The sequence below is a fragment of the Barbus barbus genome (genome assembly GCF_936440315.1).
Source record: "Barbus barbus genome assembly, chromosome: 40".
Lineage (NCBI taxonomy): Eukaryota > Metazoa > Chordata > Actinopteri > Cypriniformes > Cyprinidae > Barbus > Barbus barbus.
In genome coordinates, this window is record NC_136718.1 from 5649470 (window position 1) to 5671895 (window position 22426).

At 36.6% G+C, this 22426-nt stretch overlaps 2 protein-coding genes across 7 annotated transcripts in view; one reads left to right on the forward strand and one right to left on the reverse strand.

Moving 5' to 3' along the window:
* The window catches only part of LOC306859737 (uncharacterized protein), a 708874-nt gene that overhangs the window by 142131 nt on the left and 544317 nt on the right, over window positions 1–22426 (forward strand). The gene's annotated exons all lie outside the window — the stretch shown is intronic.
* Window positions 1–22426, reverse strand: part of LOC306859726 (ankyrin repeat and SAM domain-containing protein 1A-like) — a gene marked incomplete at its 3' end in the record, with an annotated part of 110411 nt that overhangs the window by 57456 nt on the left and 30529 nt on the right. For 3 of the 6 annotated variants that reach the window (XM_079400942.1, XM_079400943.1, XM_079400941.1), the window contains exons 2-11: window positions 21156–21236; window positions 20879–21035; window positions 18875–18937; window positions 8337–8633; window positions 6943–7018; window positions 6758–6859; window positions 6568–6654; window positions 2485–2657; window positions 1814–1861; window positions 296–416 (exon numbers count right to left, since the gene is read on the reverse strand). In XM_079400942.1, coding sequence (XP_079257068.1) covers window positions 296–416; window positions 1814–1861; window positions 2485–2657; window positions 6568–6654; window positions 6758–6859; window positions 6943–7018; window positions 8337–8633; window positions 18875–18937; window positions 20879–21035; window positions 21156–21236 — 1205 coding nt within the window. The remainder of the gene's footprint in view (window positions 1–295; window positions 417–1813; window positions 1862–2484; window positions 2658–6567; window positions 6655–6757; window positions 6860–6942; window positions 7019–8336; window positions 8634–18874; window positions 18938–20878; window positions 21036–21155; window positions 21237–22426) is intronic. The other 3 variants (XM_079400944.1, XM_079400946.1, XM_079400945.1) reach the window with 1 other exon arrangement.

Here is a 22426-nt window from a genome sequence, read left to right on the forward strand (position 1 = left end):
ATTTCAGTTAGTTGCCAAAACAGCATTTGTAGTTTTGAACTATAATTAATTTTAATTGACAAAAAAGTGAACTAGTTTTAGTTTACAATAAAAATGCTGTTTTGTCATCACCGTTTGATTATTCCAAAGAAAGACTAGAAATCTGAAACATCTGTTCTAGCATAATGTAATGTGGTAGTTGTTATTTTCCATGATGACACTGCCATATATGGGAAAGGCATATGTGAATTAGCTCATGTTTAACAAACAAAGAAGTGAGGCAACTCTATGAGGTTTATGGAAAATGAGCGTGTACCTGTTTTGTTTTGTGTGTTGTTGGGGATTTTGGTCTGTGCGGTGACTAACAGTTCATATGTGTGGTCTTCCTCTTCCAGAGGCTCGGCGCGTTCATCCACACTGCTGTTGGTGTAAACCGCCTACAGAGAGAGAGACTCAGTGATGTAGAAAACGCTGATATAAAAACCAGTTGCTTATTTCACAGTCCCTATCACTTTACGAGCAGCCGTACAATGAAACCGATGACCATTATAATACCAGTGGATGACAGTATTAAGTTTGAATGGCTGACATTTATATGACACAGTCCAATGAGTGATGTTTTGCTGACACTGCATGAATGTATAAAAAAAATGCTTTGTAAGAATAGTCTGGCCTACTACTTCAGTTCAGAGTGGTTCATAAAGTAAGTGTTCAGAAGTTGTAAACCTCTGTATCCAGCCGCAGAGACAGACCCGGAGTGTTTTAGTATTGGTCATGGGCTCCCGAGTCTTTCAGACAGAAGGTTTGCTCCACAGCATTAATATTCATGAGGATGCTGTTTGATTTGGGTAGACGTGCGGAAACAGCAGTCAGCGAGAGGAAAGCCAGATTCAGCCTCTCGCCGCAATATTCATTGTTCTGCTCTCTAGCATGTGCGCTGCTGCAAATCAATGTCTATTCATTACACAGTCACAACACTTGTGGCATATAGAAATAGAGATAATAAGAAACACTAAAAAAAAAGGCTGAGGTACATTGAGGTACCCATGTACTGTAAATATCATGATAATCGGTCACTATATGTGACCCTGGAGCACAAAAGCAGTCTTAAGTCGCTGGGGTATATTTGTAGAAATAGCCAAAAATACATTGTATGGGTCAAAATTATTGATGTTTCTTTTATGCCAAAAATCATTAGGACATTAAGTAAAGATCATGTTCCATGGAGATATTTTGTAAGTCTCTTACCGTAAATATATCAATACTTAATTTTTGATTAGTAATATGCATTGCTAAGAACTTCATTTAGACAACTTTAAAGGAGATTTTCTCAATATTTAGATTTTTTTGCACCCTCAGATTCCAGATTTTCAAATAGTTGTATCTCAGCCAAATATTGTCCTAACAAACCATACAACAATGAGAAGCTTATTTATTCAGCTTTCAGATGATGCATAAATTTACACTTAAGACTAGTTTTCTGGTCCAGGGTCACATATAGCAAAACACCATGGTATTACCACCATGATACCTCCACAGAACAATTTCATTCTAAGGGAAAAATAAAACAAATAAGAGATTTTGAATGAAGTTACACTGAAAGATGAACATTCCTTGTTCGTATCCGAAGAGATGACTGAAAATTTGTAGAGAAACTTTCTTTTTTTTTTTTTTTTTGAATATAAAATGAAAAAGGAGACAGATGCTGGGGTAAATCACATCTGCCTCATGGAAAAACTGGGCTGTTTTTCCAGAGGTATTTATTACGGATTCCAGACTTAATTTGATTTTAGTAATGTGAATCAAACAATGGATCTCTGAAAGAGGATTTTACCTCAGAGCTGAGATCCTCGTCCTGATTCTGTGGAGGATGTCGCTCTTTCTGTAAGAAAAATTCAATAATTCACTATCAAACCTAGAATTTTTTATTTTTTTTGAAAGAAACGCTCAGAGAAATCACTATGCAAAGTCTCCATCTAGTGGAGGAAACTGCACTACACCAAATCTTCAGATTTCAAAGAAAGCTTTATCAAAGAACTGCTTTATGGCAATTATAAAAAAAAAAGGGGGGGGGGGGAAGGTTTAAGTACAGCAAAGTTCAATAAATAGTTTAAATGCATTATTAATAATAACTTAATAATAAATGTATGATTTCTGCCAAGCAATATAATTCATTAACTGGAAGTTTACTGTTACCAAGAAATGCATTAGCGTTTCATTAATATAGAATGTGTTTATTAATATTTTATGAAGGCTTTAGGAAGAGGCTTATCCAGACAAAACTATGATTTTATAAACCGATAAATAGATTTAATAAATTACATTTCCAAATCAGAACTGCCCCATTTGCAAGATAATAACAACATATTTCTGAAACAAAATTGAAAGAATAATGTCAAAAAGCTAAAAAAAAAAAAATAATAAAAAAAGAAATACTCATCCCCTGTAACTGGTTGTTTTCAGCCAACAAATATTTTAAGACTGAAATATCTCTCACACACACACCTTCCCGGCTTCGCTGTCCGGTCGTCCAGAGTCTCTGTCCGATGACTTTCCGCTGGCCAGGCTGTCCAGAGAGACACACGAGGACGCCTCAAACAGAGCTTCATATGGGCTCTCTTCCACAGGGGTCGGAGCCAAACCGGATATGAGCTCACTGACCTGCTGCTCCATTTCTCCTGTCAAAACACAATCGTACGCATTACAACATCTGCAGAACATCTGGCATACCGACACCATGAGCAGCAGACGTTTGATTACATTTCCTCTCACATCTGGCCTGCTAGACATAAAAAGACAAGCGATTTACATTTTTACATACATATTTTGGAGGGTGACAAGAAAGTATAGTTGAGAAAAGAGCAGAATGGAATCAGAACACGTCACCAGCTAGACTCAAACACTTTCTGCATGTTGGAATTTGTTATTTCTACAAAAGTCGCATGATCTTACTACACTGCATGTTTAATTCAGTGTTATATTTAATATTAAATAATATTACTTCGGTTTCATTCATCACATTTTATATGCATAGAGAAAGTCTATGCACTGTACAGAGTATACATATTACATATTGCAGCAACAGTAAAAGTATAGAATGCTTTTGCAAAAATATAAACATTTTCAAACAAATCGGACTTCATCATTCAGAGACTTATATCACAATAATAAAAAAATAGAATCTACTATGCAAAATTTCTTAAGTGACTGTTTGAGTTGGCCATACCAAAATAAATGCTTAAAAATCCAATAATTCATTTCCTCTTCTATTCCTTAAGTTTAGTTTATTTCATGAAAAGCAATTAGTATTTGACTAACAAATTGAACATACACTGAACAAAATGCACAGGTGTGCCTGAGGCTGGCCACAATAAAAGGCCACTCTAAAATGCCTCAGATGTTGCAAGTTTTGAGGGAGCGTGCAATTGGCATGCTGACTGCAGGAATGTCCACCAGAGCTGTTGCCCGTGAATTGAATGTTCATTTCTGTACCATAAGCAATCTCCAAAGGCGTTTCAGAGAATTTGGAAGTACATCCAACCGGCCTCACAACTGCAGACCACGTGTAACCACACCAGCCCAGGACCTCCAGCATCTTCACCTCCTAGATTGTCCACCTCCTAGATAGACCAGCCACCAGGACAGCTGCTACAACAATCGGTTTGCATAACCAAAGAATTTCTGCGCAAACTGTCTCAGTGAAGCTCATCTGCATGCTCGTCGTCCTCATCGGGGTCTCGACCTGACTGCAGTTTGTTGCCGTAACCGACTTGAGTGGGCAAATGCTCACATTCGATGGTGTCTGGCACTTTGGAGAGGTGTTTCTCTTCGCGGATGAATCCCGGTTTTCACTGTACAGGGCAGATGGCAGACAGGGTGTATGGCGTCATGTGGGTGAGCTGATGTCAATGTTGTGGATCAAGTGGCCCGTGGTGGTGGTGGGGTTATGGTATGGGCAGGCGTATGTCATGGACAACGAACACAGGTGTATTTTATTGATGGCATTTTGAATGCACAGAGATACCGTGATGAGATCCTGAGGCCCATTGTTGTGTTTATCCACGACCATCACCTCATGTTGCAGCATGAAAACATCCCAGTTCTTGGATGGCCAGTATACTCACCAGACATGTCACCCATTGAGCATGTTTAGGATGCTTTGGATCGGCGTATATGACAGTGTGTTCCAGTTCCTGACAATATCCAGCAACTTCGTACAGCCATTGAAGAGGAGTGGACAAACTGATCAACTCTATGCGAAGGAGATGTGTTGCACTGCGTGAGGCAAATGGTGGTCACACCAGATACTGACTGGTTTTCGGACCCCCCCGGACCCCCCCAATACAGTAAAACTGCACATTTTAGAGCGGCCTTTTATTGTGGCCAGCCTAAGGCACACCTGTGCAATAATCATGCTGTCTAATCAGCATCTTGATATACCACACCTGTGAGGTGGATGGATGATCTCGGCAAAGGAGAAGTGCTCACTAACACAGATTTAGACAGATTTGTGAACAATATTTGAGAGAAATAGGCCTTTTGTGTACATTGAAAAAGTCAACTCATGAAAAATGGGGGCAAAAACAAAAGTGTTGCGTTTATAATTTTGTTCAGTGTATATACACACACACAGTACATATACACATATACACATATATATATATATATATATATATACATACATACACACACAACTATTATCAAAAGTATTTCTAAATAAATACAACAAAACATTTTCTTGTGACCTTACATGAAGTATTATGATAAAATGCATTATGAAGAATTGGACCTGTTCTGCAGGTGCATTAGAGCTAACATTAGCATCATGCTACATAAGACAATTTATGAGATTAATAGTACACTTTTACTCAGAACGCACTTTAAACCACCATCGAGTGTTTGTAATAACTTCCTTTTGCGATTACATGTGTATACTTTGGGCGGCCGCGGTACATTATAAAAGTAGCCCACGGCTCTGTCATTTTTCCCGTGACTGTATTTTCAAAATAGCCCAATTGTGCGGGAAAACCGTGACCCTGGCAACATATTCGCTCTACCCTTATCACATATGAGTATACACATCTCTGGCGCACTGTTGCTCTCTCTCTCTCTCTCTTCGCGTTCGCTTCACTTTCGTCTAGCCCGGTACCTCATAATCACACAATCTCTGCGTCCCAATGTTCATACTATACACCCTATCTGCCCTAAATAGTATTGAAAATTACTAATATCACATAGAATTTAGGATGGATAGTGTGCACATTGGGACGCAGGCAATATTATCTTATGCGCTGCGATGACGGCAAAAAGTTAGGGTCAAACCTTATCAAACGAGCAATTTGCGTTAAAAAAAAAATTAATGCGTTAATTTTTTTTTATTACTCACGTGTTAACGTTGACAGCCCTAATATATATATGTGTGTGTGTGTGTGTGTGTGTGTGTGTGTGTGTGTGTGTGTGTGTGTGTGTGTGTGTGTGTGTGTGTGTGTGTTTTTTTTTTTGGGAGGGGGAGTAAATTCCAATCAGGATATTTATAATGGAGAAACTATACTTATAAAATTCAAGAACTACATTACTCATTTTATATCCATATTCCTAATCTTTAACAACTTAAGAAGTCTGTGGTTCCATTAAGAATGGGCCAAGAGACATTAAGACTATAAAGCACCATGCTGCTTTATTGTAAAAGCAATAACTGTGTGCATGCAACTGCAGCAATAGTTTGTATGTATGTGCACTATTGCTAGCTAATAGTTAACTGTGTTCTTGTTTTAGTGGATTCAAATAAGTTCATATTTCTCATAAATCATGTTTTTTTTGTTTTATCTGATACTGTACCTGTACACACAACCATATCATCTGCACGTTCATTTCTGTGCGAGAGCGCCCTCCGGCTTCGAGGATGAATGATACATACAGCGCGTGAGAGATCAAAGATCCAGGGGGCGGGGTTGGATCCACATCTAGGGGGTGGAGATTGGTAGGTTTAGGGGTGGGGATGGGTGGGTTTAGGGATCAGGGGGTGGAGACAGGTAGGTTCAGTTATATGTAAGGTGGGAGATCCAACCACGGCCCTTGGATTTTGTGTTCTGCAGTGAGGACCATCTCGAGTGTTCAGCGCTCCGTGATGTTCACATCGTTCTGGATGCGAATAAAACGTATCCCAAACGTGACCATCTTTTCTCTTTCAATTTAAATCTAGATTTATTCACATTGGCCTTTGAAAACCTCTACTTTAACACACTTGACCGAGAAAAAGTGCAGGGGAAGAGTTTAGGCGGTATTAAAAGTCGGGGGGACACCTCCCCTGCATATTGCACACCCACGCTACAGGGAGCCACCGCAGAGGGATGAAAGAGGCTCGAGAGCCGCGGGTTGCCGACCCCTGCCCTAACACATTGGGTTTTGTATGTACTCAGTTTTATTTATAACGGTACTAAATGTTATTATTTGCATTTACTTGAATTTTGTACTTACATTTACTCAATTCTTAAGGGGCATTTCAATGCTTTCACAGCTTTAAAAATGTACCTAATATTTTAAGTGTGGACATGTTTCATCGAGTAGAGTTTTTCGAGTGCTTCTGACCTTTTCTCTTGGGGCTCAGGCTCTCTTGAGGTGGAGGCACTGGTGGAGGAGGGAGGCTCATGTCTGACGGACGGCCGCTCATATGAGCTTTAGAGAGAGAGAAGACAAGCATGAAAACGATGACCTGAGGAGAAAACAACTCGGAGTTGTTCAGATTCAGTGATGTGTGTGATATCAGGTCCAGACGTACCTTGTATGAGGGCAGCGATCTGTCGGCTCTTTTGAGAGGGCATGTCTCTAACAGTGTCCAGCGCTGTTAGATTCTTACAGTCCACGATATTCACATTGATACCTGAAAAACATTCACACACAGCGTCCTGGGTACAATTTCAGTAGTCAAACCATTTATAATTTGTGGATTTGAGTTATTTTTACCTGCGTTGAGTAGTTTTTGCACTACTTCTGTCTTTCCAAATAGAGCTGCTTCATGAAGGGCACTGCCTTTCTCTGTCTGTTAACAAATAAAACATTCATCATAAGATACACAGGCGCATACAGAAATCCCAAAACATTTTAGACACTTAGATAAAAGTTGTGAAGATTGGAATATCTTGTACACTACATTGTGTTTTAGGTCAGTTGACGGCAATAACTGAGTCCGATGTGGCATATCTGAACCCGACGGAGACCAGACAAACTCATTTTCACACTGCACCAGCTTTCTCAGCATGTTAGCAGACAAACCAGACTATATCAATGTGGGTCGCTGCTCTGAGGACGTACTGAGTGAGAGACAGATGGCAGGTTGTTACTGTTAAACGTGTGAGCAGGTTTCTCAGGTAGAGTCGGGAGTGATCTGGCAACGTGCTAAAGAGCAGTTACTTTAAATCATGGCGAGAAACTGAGTGAGAACGGTGAGATCAAACCACCTGCACGGACTGCTGAAAGCCCTTTTCGAGTCTTTCAAGTATTACTACATGAAATTACAGGAAATTCGGTAACAATTTATTTTAAGGTGTCCATAATACAGAGTAATTGCCTAGTTAAGTACTCAGTAGTAGACGTTATACTCACATGAAAGTAAATGTACTCACCATGTAACTAAGTTATGGAACAGCCTGTAATTACAGTTTTTAATTATGTGGCAGCTACTGTTACACAGCTACTTATGTAACCAAAAGATTGTTACATGTGTTGCAGACTTTATAGAATATAATTATAAATGTACTTCATGTGTATCTATACTGTACACCTTAACCAGCTGCACTTTAGTTTGATTTAACCCACCAGCACACAGCTTAAATACTTGTAATACATTTCTAATTACAGAATATTACACAGGCATAAGCTACTTAAACTAAAGTGTATCAAGATTGTACTTAAGTGTACTAGTAGCTCTGTAACAGACTCGTTAACTGTTACACAGCTACTAGTACACTTAGCTCGTGTAACAGTAGCTGCCTATTACATCTGCATTATTACAAACTGTAATTACAGTCTGTTCCATAACTTAGTTACATGGTAAGTACATTTTGTTTCATGTAAGTACAACAGCTACTACTAAGTACTTAATTAGGTAATTACTCTGTATTATGACACCTTAAAATAAAGTGTTACCGGAAATTCAGCTAGTCCCTGCATACAGAAAATGTACATAATGCAGTACAGTAAATACAGAACTACTATGCAATTTCGTCCCAAAACGTCTTGAGTGCTTGAATGTGAATCATTGCTGGATTCCTGTTTAGGCCTGAATGTGAGATTGGCATAAGCAGTGTGTGGAAAGTTCAGCACAGACCCTGATCCCGCTCAGATCTGCCCTTCCTCACCTGGTAGTTGATATCCACGCCGGCGGCCAGCAGCACCTCCACCACGGGCAGGTGTCCGTTGCGGGAGGCCAGGTGGAGAGGGGTGTGTTTCTTGGTGTTGGAGCTGAGCAGGTTGGGATGAGCGCGGAGCAGAAGTTTGACCACCTCCAGCCGGCCGTAGAGCGCAGCCAGGTCGAGCGGCGTCTCAAACTTGTTGTTGCGCATGGTGGGGTCGGTCAGCTCCTCCAGCAGCAGCTGCACCACCTGCGTGTGTCCGTACTGAGCCGCACAGTGCAGCGGCGTCTCGTTGTCGTTGTTCTGCGGAGAGAAGGATGAGGACAGGAGAGGGAGAGGTTGATGGACAGAAAGGGTGATTACTTCAGTATCCACGCCTAAACGATCGAAAACTCAACATGATTTCCAAGCGGCATGAAACCGAGGAAGACTCCAGTAGGACGTAAAGCTATGTGACTCTTTGGCATAGCTTGGCAATGAAGCTGGCTTTTTGGAGAATGAATCAAAAAACAGAGCAGGATAGTGGAAGATTCATAACTTTTGGGACAAACCACAGAAGCCAAACACCTGACTGAATTTATGAATTTACACAAAACACTGACACTGTTAATCATCCAATGATTTTATGGAGAAAGACACACAGAGCAGAGAAGAACATGCAAGCTTGACCGCATGCAGACAACGGGACAAGATCTGCAATCATACAAATCAGTGTTTGCATTTGAATTTTGAGTTTGAACACTGCATGTAAATATACTATTTATAACCCATCAAACTTGTTTTTGTTTGGAATTTATATATTTTTTTTTTATCTAATTCTTTGATATTCATACATTAAGAGTGGCTCAAAGGTTTTGTGCCGGTATGATCTTCTGATGTCTTTGAAAATATTTTCTGCTCATCATGACCCTGTATTAAACAGTAATATTGTGAAATATTATTAAAACATAAGATATACGTTTATGTAAATTTATTTTAAAATGCAATTTATTCCTGTAAGGCAAAGCTGAATTTTCAGCTCCAGTCTTCAGTGTCACATGATCCTTCAGAAATCACTCTAATATACGTGTTATTTCCGGTGTTGAAAACAGTCGTGCTGCTGGGATACAAAGTTGAAATGAATGATGTTTATTTGAAATCGTAAAACTTTTATAACATCACAAAAGATTTCTGTCACTTTTGATCAATTTATTGCGTCCTTGCCAGATAATGTAGACTGAAATATGACGCTTAAATTAAAGACAATTAAACAAAATGGCTCATTGTACTGAACATCTAGCACGATTAGCAAAGCATCTAACTTGACACTGACCAAATGTACTGTAAGAAACAGTATTGAAACCCTGACCACTAGAGGGCGCTCTTATATTTGCTTTGTTTGCTCACTGAATTAGTGAAATCTCCAGTGTATAAATATGGAGTTACACACTAAACACCCTGCAGCACTAAAACACTCTTGAGCTCTGATGGATGGTACACACTAGGGGAATGATTTCATACTATTTGATTGGATGTATGTGAATGTCTCAGAGATCTGTGTGTGTGTGTGTGTGTGTGTGTGTGTGTGTGTGTGTGTCTGTGTGGCAGCAGTAGGTACAGCAGCAGATGCCTGATGCACAGAGGAAGAGGTTGTGAAGGCCTCTGGGTGGCCGGCAGCTGGCACAAGCCACATCACACTCCTCCACTCTGAGCATGTATATGTGTGTGTATGTGTGTGTGTGTGTGTGTGTGTGTGTGTGTGGACAGAGATGGGGGTGTGAATGAAAATGAGTGATGTTGCTGGTTTGGTGACCACACCCCAGAACTAAATAATCAGAGAAGGTAAAGCATGCTGTAACACACAAACACACACACACACATACTCCATTGCATCCATATAGTAAAAATTCATAATGGATCTTGGAAAAAATTAAAAAACTAAAAAAAAAAAAAAGTGTCAAAAAAGAGTGAAAGAATCTGTATTGTGCATTTATGTCTGCGTTTATTTATTTATTTGTTTGTTTGCTTTTAACATTATTTTGATATGGATACAAAATATTTATTGTACAATTTTTATCTATTATTTACATTTTCATTATCATCATCACTATGATGATGATGATGATGGTATTAAAGGATATTAATACAAAATAATTTAACTGTACAATTTATTATGATTATAATTTTTGTTGTTGTTTCAATATAATTATTATATTACCAATATTAATACAAAATATTGTGTCATTTTTTCATTATAATTATTGTTGTGGGTAATGATAACAACAAATAATTTAATTGTACAATTATTATTATTATTATTATTATCATCATCAGTGATACAAATACAACATATTTTGTAATTTTTGTAAGAAAATATAATTGTTATTCTTGATATGCTAACAATAATAATAATACAAAATAATTATTTTTTTATTTTATTATAAATTTTTTGTCATGACAGAGAGAGAGAGAGAGAGAGAGAGAGAGAGAGAGAGACATTAGAGCTGCATATTTCCCAAAATTCCAACAAATTAAACTAAATGTTATGGTATTACCAATGCAGAATAATTAAGTCACATTTTAGGGGAAAATTCCAAAATGATCACAACAGCAGCCAGATATGCATCAGACTGTCAGCCAGTGGACAAAACTGAAGCAAGATATATTCTTCAGTTTTTTTCTATTTTCTTTTTTTTTAAACAAATGTCTTAAATATGTTTCTTGTTTGTAAAAAAAAAAAAAAAAAAAAAAAAAAAAAAAAAAAAAAAAAAGTATACATGCACTTATTTACTTAATTATTTTACAGATCTATTCTTGTTTTATGTATTATATAATAATTTGTTCCTTATTCATGTAAAGGACAATGCTGCTTTGGCAATACTGTTCAAGTCATGCCAGTAAAGCTCAATTGAATTGAATTGAATTGAAAGAGAGAGCGAGAGATGCAAACACACAGAAAGAAAGAGGTCACAGTAAGAGCCAATGGGACACAGAGGGAGAACAAAACTACACCTGCCGCCCCCCCCCACAGATGAGAAAACCAAAACAAAGCAAGCCCTTTATTCTTCACACTGAAAAAAGGAAAACCACAAAACACACTAGAATCAGATCCCGTAATATCGGCTCTCACATCTTTAGAGCAGAGATCAACACAAACACAACAGATCCTGAGAGCCCTGAGGAAACACCTGGAGTCACCTCACATCTGATGAAGCTCAACCCCACACACACACATCCCATCAGAGCTCTTTTCCTGAACGCAGAGCTTTTCTCAAGAGAACGAGCTTCAGCAACTTTTCCTTTCTCTGCTGAGGAACCAGACACCACAGAGCACCAGTCTTTCCTTCACTTTTCATGTTGCTTCCGGTCCAGCACTGACAGAAGAGCGCTTTCTCCGTTTCAAACAGAAAGCACTGGTCTGCCTGTGACTTTTAAAAACAACACGTGCACAACAGAATGACGAAGCATGAGCCCAGGAAGGAGCTATAAACCTCTAAAATGCTAACGGACTAGCTTAAAAAATAAAGTGTGATGAGAAAAATAACATAATGGGTTTTAATTTAAAACTGTCAGATGGTTGGTGCTCATGCAGGTGATGTGAGTTTGCTTCTGGCTTGCAAGCTGCAATATTTTCTGTTTTCTTTTCTCCCTCTTCTTCCCATTATATGTTTACTTTCTACTGCTATATCAATGAAAGTGGTACAAAACAACAACTGGACTGAATTCTCTTCTCCTCTTTGCCTCTTTTGTAAGTTGCTTTGGATAAACGTGTCTGCTAAATGAAAGCAGCTCCTGGGTAGAAGTAGTTTTGCTAACTTTTACCAGACTTAGCTGCTAAATTAAACTCCAAAAAAAAATAAAAAAGATTTTCTCATGAATTGAACACTGCTACTCCTCTAGGCTAGCATGGATGTGTCCGTGATTAATGACCAAATATTTAGTCTGTTCCAGCGTAGTTCTTGCCAACAGAAAATAAATTTTAGTTTAATAAAATATATACACATTAGATGAAAAACTTAACATACAATATTAAATTAAAATTAGAAATGTTTTATTTTTTATTCTTACAACTTTCATTACAATAATAAAAGTCATTGTTTTTAACATTATTATTAACAATATTATTGCAAATTTTGTATTCGTCATCATCTTAATAATAATAATTATTATTATTATTAGTAGTAGTAGTAGTAGTAGTAGCAGCAGTAGTATTATGCCAACAATATTAATAAAAATCATTTTATAAATTTTTAATTCAGCATAATTACCACTGCTATTACAACTAAAATGATTAAAAATAAATCTGGAGCAATAAAGCTAAAGCACATTTAAAGCATTCATTTTAGATGAAGACTTAAACTTAATGTAGACATTTTGCCCTGGCAACTAACACAAATAAAAGGTAAGTTTAAGTACTAAAATGAACAAACTAAAATTTAAATAAATTAATTAATTCAAGCTACATCAAAATATTTAAAACTAGAACTAAAATGAAAAAAAGCATGTAACCACGTAAAACCATTTTTAAAACAGAAATGGAAAATATGAAAATAACTCATTCAAAATATTAATAAATGTATGTATAATAGTATATAAATCATACATAATAATATATAAATACTATATGTTCCTTTACTCCTCTTATAAAGTTATCATATGACTTCAAAATGTACAGAAGTCATATAGACTACATTTTTGAAATTTTAAATGGTATTTTTGGCTCCATAAAGCCTCCAATCGTAACCGCATAGAAAACGGCAACCAGAATATTTCTCAAAATACCTCCTTATGTGTTCCACAAGAGAAAGTAAATCATACAGGTTTGGAACAACATGGGGGTGAGTAAACAATGACAATTCTGATTTTTAGGTAAACCACCCCATTCACAAGCAGATGGCCTTTCCTGAACTCCGGACTACACATGATCAAACGAGAGCTCAGCTTTCTGGTCACGCTCCTCTCCGTGTGTTTAATAAGCCTCAGCTCAGAGAACTGTCATCCCTCATTTGATCGCATGTATGTGAGCGCATGACTCCATATGAGCACATGTGCCCTTCCTGAGGGAACAAACCACAAACACTTTACAACAACACACTAGATTCACAGAAGCTTAGTCACAATTTCACTGTATGAAATCCAGCATTAATACCACACAGAGACATGAACGCAGCCTGGTGTGTTGGCATATGTGGGGATTATTCTGAAGGGTTATGATATGCAGCATGCCAGGTCAGCGCACATGCGTACAGATGAGGATAATCACTGCTGAGAGCTGACCTACCACATGATGTCATACCCATTACATCATCAGCACATAACCTGAGAGGGGTGATTACATCATCAGTGTGTGCCTGCGGGAACAGCTGCTGCTACCAGAGCAGCGCACGAGAGGAACACGCACTCAAACACACGCACGTTTTTGTGAATTGTGGGGACATTCCATAGGCGTAATGGTTTTTATACTGTGTAAACTGTATTTTCTATCACCCTACCCCTTACAGGAAACTTTCCGCATTTTTACTTTCTCAAAAAAACTCATTCTGTATGATTTTGTAAGCCTTTTGAAATATGGGGACATGGGGAAATGTCCTCATAGATCACCTTCTCCTTGTAATACCCATGTCATATTCATGTCATTATACAAATTTGTGTCCTCATGTCACACAAACACGCTCACACACACTCTCGCACACTCTCACAACACACTCACACACTCTCACTCTCTCTCACAACACACACTCCCTCACTCGCTCTAAACACACTCACTCTCATACTCACACTCTCTCACAACACACTCTCTCACACTCACTCACTCTCTCACACACTCACACTCTCTCACACACTCACTCACAGACACACACTCACTCATTCACAGACACTCACTCACTCTCTCACTCACTCACACACACTCACTCACTCTCTCACTCACTCACTCACTCACACTCACTCTCACACACACACACACACACTCACAGGCACTCTCACACACACACACACACACACTCACTCACTCTCTCACTCACACTCACTCACACTTTCGCTCTCTCTCACACACTCACTCTCACACACACACACACACACACACACTCACAGGCACTCTCACACACACACACTCACTCACTCTCTCACTCACTCTCTCACACACTCACTCACACTTTCGCTCTCTCTCACACACTCACACTCTCTCTCTCACACACTCACACTCTCTCTCCCTCTCACACACTCGCACACTCACACTCTCTCTCTCTCTCTCACACACACCCACACTCTGGAATGAAATGTGGTTAATTGCCATAAAAATAATGTTGCAATTAGTGTTATTGTTAGGTAGAAATATGAAGTTGTTTATGTTAATTAAAAAACTGAAATACATATAAAATATAAATATTAGATGAAAACAAAATGACAACAAAAAACAGTTTTTCAAAATGTATAAGTTGACAATAAAATTACTAAAAGTTAAAGTAATTAAACGAACAAAAGCATAAAACTAAATTGCCAAAATGTTAATTAAATAATAAATTATATTCATTTTAAAAAACTTAAAATACATAAAATAAAAATTCAAAATAAAATATAAAACATAAGCTAATTAAAACGAACTACTATAATAGTACATAAACAATTCTTAAATAACACTGGTTGAAATGCAAATAATCTTAAATTAAATTAAGCTTTTTTTATTTTTCATCTCTTATAAAGGTATATAATACAGTATATAATCTCTTTATTTTAGGTTGAAATATAACCTAGACATGTTAGAGCCAGATGCAAAAATAAACCATAGATTGACAGATTATAAAACTACAGACATCTCTCAGTTTCCGGCAAGCATCTAAACACGTGTCTCATATATGAGCACTCTCACAGATGTGTCATCTCTCTGGAGGCAGCGCTTTCTCATTATCCACACACAGGACCAGAGCACCGCATTTCTCACAGAGACTGAAGGGTGTTTGGTACCCACACATAAAAGCTTTCAGAGCGAAAACAAAAACCTGCTCTCGCTACACAGCTGATGTGATTTTAAACAATTAATGTCAAGAAAAGACCACGAGTCCTGATGCACAGACGCTTCTGAGAAATCTCCAGAGTCTCACGCTGGACTCGAGTCCTACCAATTATTTACAGTACAAAAATAAAAAATAAGACTCTGATCTGCTTAAAAACCTAGTGAGCGCTTTTTTTTTTAAAGAAATTTATATTTTTTGTGGATAATTTTAGATTGTAAACAAAATACTTCTGTTTAAAACAAATGCATGTGACTGAAGACTGGATTAATGATGCTGAAAATTCAGCTTTGATCACAGCAATAAATTACAGTTTACAATGCATTACAATAGAAAACAGTTATTTTAAATTGTAATAATTTTTCACACTATTACTGTTTTTTTTGACCAAGTGAATGTAGCGGAACGCACAAATTCAAGCATACATGTTTAAATCATTGGAAATTCACACACTTGGAGCGAAAGTAAATTTGATCGGTCTAAACACCACACATTGACTTCTTGGTTTAATCGATACAAATAATGCAAACCTCAAGGTTGCATGGCTTGCAGTGTTCTGAGATCTGAAACGGTTTTAATATCTATACTGTCTAGTGTAAATCTTTAGAAGGCAGTGGCGTATTTAGAGAGATAAAAAGTGAGGTTGCTCTCGCAAGGTTTTGGAACAGACCTATAATGTTGGTTGGGAATTGTGATGACAAGGCAATATTTTCTGTAGATTTCTGCAGACGGTGCTAACTAGGTCATCTGAGAGCGAGCGAGGTTCCCCACAGACATAATCAAGGGAAGTGGAGATGAATGCGTTTTCTAAATAAGGCTCTCCTGAAATACATTCATAGCAGGTGAACTGAGTGAGTCCCAGCTGTATGAACAGGTAAGCGTGTGTTTGATTTTCTATTAGGCTTGGTTGTTTTTTATTATCTTTGTTTGTCCACACAGAAGAACTTTTTTCCTCCTCTTTTTAAAAGCATTTTTTAGATTGACTATTGCACTATTGACTATTGTAAGTTATGTTTGCTGGCACATCCACACTGTACACAAGTCCCAGAGGTTCTGCATGATATTAGCAAGATATGCTTTCCAATTTATTATGTTTTCCAATAGGACGATATTCCAACATGAACACATTCATCCTAGAAAACACCCTAAAAAAACAGGAAATATGCAACGCTTGTTGTGGTCGTCACAAGATGCACAGTTAGTAAGGAATATGAACCCATCTCTATTTTATTATTTATTATTGTTTTTATTAATATTGTGAATTAGTTTCTATTTTTAATATTTCATTTTCATTTTAGCTCAACTTTTATTTAGTTATATCATGTGTAGTTTTTTCCTTATTTCTATATAGCTGTATTTATGAATGTGTTTATTTTAATTAAAATGTTAGTACTTAAACTTATTCATTTCAGTTAGTTGCCATGGCAGCATTTCTAATTTTCACTCAAGTTTTTCAAATTAATATTTCTATATTTTATTTTTTATCAGCTTTATTTCAAATGACGGAAAATAGAAAGAAGTGACTAATATGAACATGACAGTATTGATAATATTATTAATAATAATAATAATAATAATAATAATAATAATAACCCACTTGGAGACACATTAACAAAACATTTTGGAAAAAAAATTTTTTTTTTTTTTTTTTTTTTAAGCAACCTACTTGACTTTCTTTCCTTCTGCAGACTATGGAAATATGGAAGTAAATAAATAAATTTGTGCTTATTATTATTCTTCAGCTGCAGAGCATCCAAAGCCTTCCATACGGTGGCTTCTCCTCCATTCAGCATTCATGTCTTTTTTCTCCTCGTCTGTTTGCTGATGTGCTGCCGGGTCCGGCCCCTCAGCTATACAACCATGACACTGTTGCTATGACTACACTCCACCTCTCTCCGGCTGTGTCTCTATCTCACCCCTCACACTCTTTCTGACACTGATGCAAGTCGACGGCTACACAGAAAAGCTTCTTGACTCTCGGTGTGTGTGTGGCGCAGCAGGTATTCTAGAAACACCATTTAACAATCACAAAACACCCTGAGTGACACACACTTCCTGTCAGCTCATCAATTATTCATTTGGACTTCAGTCTGTTCAGTTGTAACCCGGCTGACACACAAACGCTCGTGTACGACACCGACCTAATGCTTCTGTGAAACCCCTCTGTGCTGCTGAATGAAGAAGAGATGGAGAGATCTCCAGGACATCACAGTATTCAGAGCAATACACAAAATACAGCTGCTTTTGAAGGTTAGGTGTGTAAAATTTCTCAATGTTCAAATGTTTTCTCTTATCCCATTATAAACTGCAAAGGCATCTGACGGATTATTCAGTACTGGGATAAAAAAAGACTAGAAAACAGGACAAACTTGCTTAATATATGAAGGAATTCTAAACAAATCAACAGCAATAAAGAGCAAAAACAATAAGGAAACCCCTTTTTAAAAACAGTAAAAACGTGCCAATCTCTTAGAATTGTAATTTGTAAGATGTCAGGTTCAGGGTTTTTTTTATTTTTTATTTTTTTTACCATTACATTTTTTTAAATTTTAATTTATTGATGTGGTGCCTTGAATACATGTGAGGGAACACATCTTAATTATTGAAAAAAAAAAATTAAAACATATTATTCAAGGTAAAAAGTATTTCAACAAATCATGAATTAATAAATAATTAATTCATTAAAATAAATAGCTTTTCCCTAGACCTTGAATAAATGTGAGTGCAGGCATATTCACTATTTTCAAAAAATAAAATGAAATTAAGTAAAAAATAAATAAATTAATTAAATTATATACATAAAATGAGGAATTAATATTTTATTATATATATACTTTTAATATATATTTTTGTACCAATACATTTTATAACTTGAACTAACATTGTCTTCTTTTAAAAAATAAAATTAAAATGAATTAATTTATAATAAAAAAATTATTATAATTAATTATTATTTTAAGAGACTTGACACAGTTATGATAGGTTTGCAGAGGTCCTCTCTACGATATAATTTTTCCCTGCAAGTTACTAAATGCTGCTTGCACCAAAAATAAATTATGGAAAAAATAATATGGAAATTATATAAATTATTAAAATAAAATATCAATAATATAAATTACATATAAAGTACATCTTTATATATCATTTCACAATTATTTTTTTTACTGTCTTTGAAATATGGTTAAAGTTCTGCCGAATGCACTGACAAACATATTCATGGTAAACATAATTCCTTTCTTGTCTGCCATTCATTCAGTTTGGGAACCCTGTTTGAAATCCATCATTATTTTAGCAATTTTCTAAAAAAATGACACATTTCAGCTTTAACCGTCATGATAAAATGCTCTCACACTGTGAGATAATCACAGCAGTCTGTCGGTGGTCTTTATAAATATACATCTTCACACATACACAGCATATGTGTGCTTATATAACCCACATCATTCACAAGCATGAGGAAAGAGTGAAGCGACACACCGTCCCGACACAAACCAGACAAACCCAGGCGAGGCGTACGGAGGTAAAGCGTGCAGGTCAGAGGTCATGGGTACACACCTTGGCGTTAATATAGGGGTCAAATGGGCCACAGCGTTTGAACTCAGTGTGGTCTAGAGTGCTCTGGGAGAGGGGAGAGAACAGGAAGGAGATGTGTTCAGCCTCACACACACACACACACAATGAACACAACGACTCACTGTTAATGAATGACATGATCAAACAGGCAAAAGAAACCACAGGCTGGCTTACAGTCCGTCGAATGATAAACGTCGCATGAGTGAATATTTGTGAAAAGTACATCTAACTAGAATCAAAATCAGAAATATCTGAAAATGAAATTAACCATCAAATGTTAATTTGACCAATCGAACGAAGGAGAATAAACCAACCTTGTGAAATGACCAAAATTGAAATGAAACAAATGATGCTATCAATCCAATCCAGTCCAAAAACTACCAAATTAATTCAGAATAAATTCATAATAAGACGAAGAATAATAATTCATCATAAATCATTTTTGGCAGCTGTTTCATTTCATTTCGAGACATTCCATGCTAAAATAAGTCAAGCAATAACAGAGATGTTAAATGAAAACTGTGATTATTATGTTACTGAATAATATTGAGTGCATCACTGCAGAATAATAAATGCATGAAAGCCTCTCCAAATTATGCAAAACGCGAGTATTAGCAGACAAGGCCGTTCCTGCTTTCCTCTGGGGACATTTCAGACAATACACACCAACCCTGTACAATAATAGGCAAGTACAGGTGCACATGAATATTCAGCTTCATTTACTGAAGGATGTCACAGTGTTGGAAATAAACAGACAACTGCTTCAGAACAGGACGGCAAGTGAGAGCAGAAAACGCTCTCCTAACGTCAGACTGAAGCTGATCCTGAGACAATAAACGTCGTGAATTTCTTAATGTTCCTACAGGTAAATACTGTTTACATTGACAGTTGTTTATATGCATGATAATTGGAACTTTGTGGGGGTGGAAATACATATTATCATCCAATGCCTATGTTTGCTATGGAATACTAGCAATTATTACAGAAACAATATCCTTCAATGAAAATCACCCCATGATTTATTCACTCTCAAGCCATCCTAGGTGTATATGGCTTTCTTCTTTCAGACGAATACAATTGGATTTATATTAAAAAATGTCCTGACTCTTCCGAGCCTTATAATGGCAGTGAGTGGGGTGTAGAGATGTTGAAGCCCAAAAAAGTGCACCCATCCATCATAAAATTGCCTCACAAGGCTCCGAGGGGTTAATAAAGGCCTTCTAAAGGCATTTGTGTAAGAAAAATATCCATGTTTAAAACTTTATAAACTGTAATCGCTAGCTTCGCTAATTGTCGTATGCACGTTCACGAGAGAGTGAAACTGTCAGTGTCAGTGTTTATTTTCAGATATTGGTAGTTATTGATTCTGCACCTGAATGTGGTTAATCTGCAACTATAGTATCCTAAAGTTCACTGACATTGTATTGATTCAAACTTTAATCGATCACACTATGTCATCTTCAACTTTACACCTAAAAAAAAAATATTTAAAAATTCACCCAGTTGTGTTACGAGTAAAAATAAACTACTATTTTTAATCATAAGACATTGGGTGAATTTCAAATCATTGTTTTAGGCTTGTATTAAGGGTGAGATGTCACCGAACTCATGTTTAGCTTTATCTTCACACACACACACACACAAAGTTTAAATAAGAGCAGTGTGAAGAAACTGTAGGAGGAAGCAACAGTCTTCTAGATAAACTGCAGCTATTTCTGAGACGTGTCAAAAAAAAAAAAAAAAAAAAAGTCTAAGCCTGAAACTACTGAATTCACACAGTCAACAACAAATGTGCATATTTACAGCACAATTTAACGTCTACAGGCAGTATTTATTCTGACCCGCCTTTCAGTTTGAAAAATCATCTCTTCCTCTTTACTACTAGTCATAGCACAAAATAAACATGAATATCATCAGAACAGTGCTGCCCATAGACATTATGCTGGAAATAAGCCAGAATATGCCTTTAATCTGAGGTTCTCAGACCTGTTCATTGAGTTTGGGGTGAGATGGGCCCTGATGGATGAGGAGTTTGACGATTCGCTGGTCTCCCTTCCACGCCGCCAGGTGCAGAGGGTAACAGCCCTTGTTATCAGCGATGTTAGTCAGAGCCTCGTTCCGCAGAAGTACTTCCACCACCTCACTGAGAAAAAGAGAGAGATACATTAACATTTAATGTAAATAAATTCATCTAAAAAAAAAAAAAAAAAAAAAAGAAATAAATTATCCTTGGTGTCAAAAGTCATCAGGAAACAGGACTCACCTGTGTCCATTTAAAGCAGCATGGTGTAGAGGTGTATATCCAGTGCTGTCCACACAGTTCACATTTGGGCCCCTCCAGATGCTGTCAAAAAAAAGAAAAAAGAGCAGACACGGTTAAAAAAAAAAAGAGGAGTTAAAAGTAATGTTGCATGCCAAGACTGGAGTAATGATGCTGAAAATTCAGCTTTGCCTCACAGAAATAAATTTAATTGTACAATAAATTCAAACAGAAAACAGTCATTTTAAATTGTAATATAATGTTACTGCTTTTACTGTATTTGTGATCATAAATACAGCCTTGGTGAGCAGAAGACACTTTGCAAAAACTTTAAAAAAAAAAAAAACATCTTTTGACCAATAGTGTATTCAGTGACCTGTAAAATTACCTGTTAATAGCAGTGTTCCCACTCTTTCTGATCAATGAATTTCCATGACTTTACCATTATTTACTATTTTTAAATCTTTTGTGAATGTGAAAATTTAAAACAAAGACAAAATAAGCTTTAAAATGAACTAAAACTACTCAAAATCAAGATATTTTTCTCATATTTTCCCACTCAACTGTTTTCTTTTTAATAATTTAATTATGAACTTTAAATAATTATTATAATTATAAAAGTGTGATTTCTACACCTGGAAAAAATCATAAAAATTAAGCAAATCTTATAATTTCATGTGTATTTTGTACACTTATGAATATTAATTTTTCTAGTTATACCAAGCTATGCTTTTGTCAAGTAGAAATAAATGAATTCTTATTCAATAAATTAAACAACTAAAAAAGTCCTGAGAGTTCCTTTTATCATTATTACTGAATAAGAATCACATAATTATTTGCCGAAGGTCCATATTTCAGCTACTAAATGTAAATTATTATACTTGTGTATACATGTATACATAAACACACACACACACACACACACACACAGGTGTGAAAAAGTGTTGGCCCCCTTCCTGATTGTTTTTTTTTTTTTGCATGTTTGTCACACTTTAATGTTTCAGATCATCAAACAAATTTAAATATTAATCAAAGAAAACACAAGTAAACACAACATGCAGTTTTTAAATGAAGGGTTTTTTTATAAAGGGAAAACAAAATCCAAACCCACATGGCCCTGTGTGAAAAAGTGTTACAGCCTCATCTGTAAAGCATGGTGGAGGTGGTGTCATGGCATGGGCATGCATGTCTGTCTCTGGAACAGGCCCTCTCAACTTTACTGATGACTTAATGTATGATGACTGTAGCAGAATGAACTTGGAAGGGTACAAAAC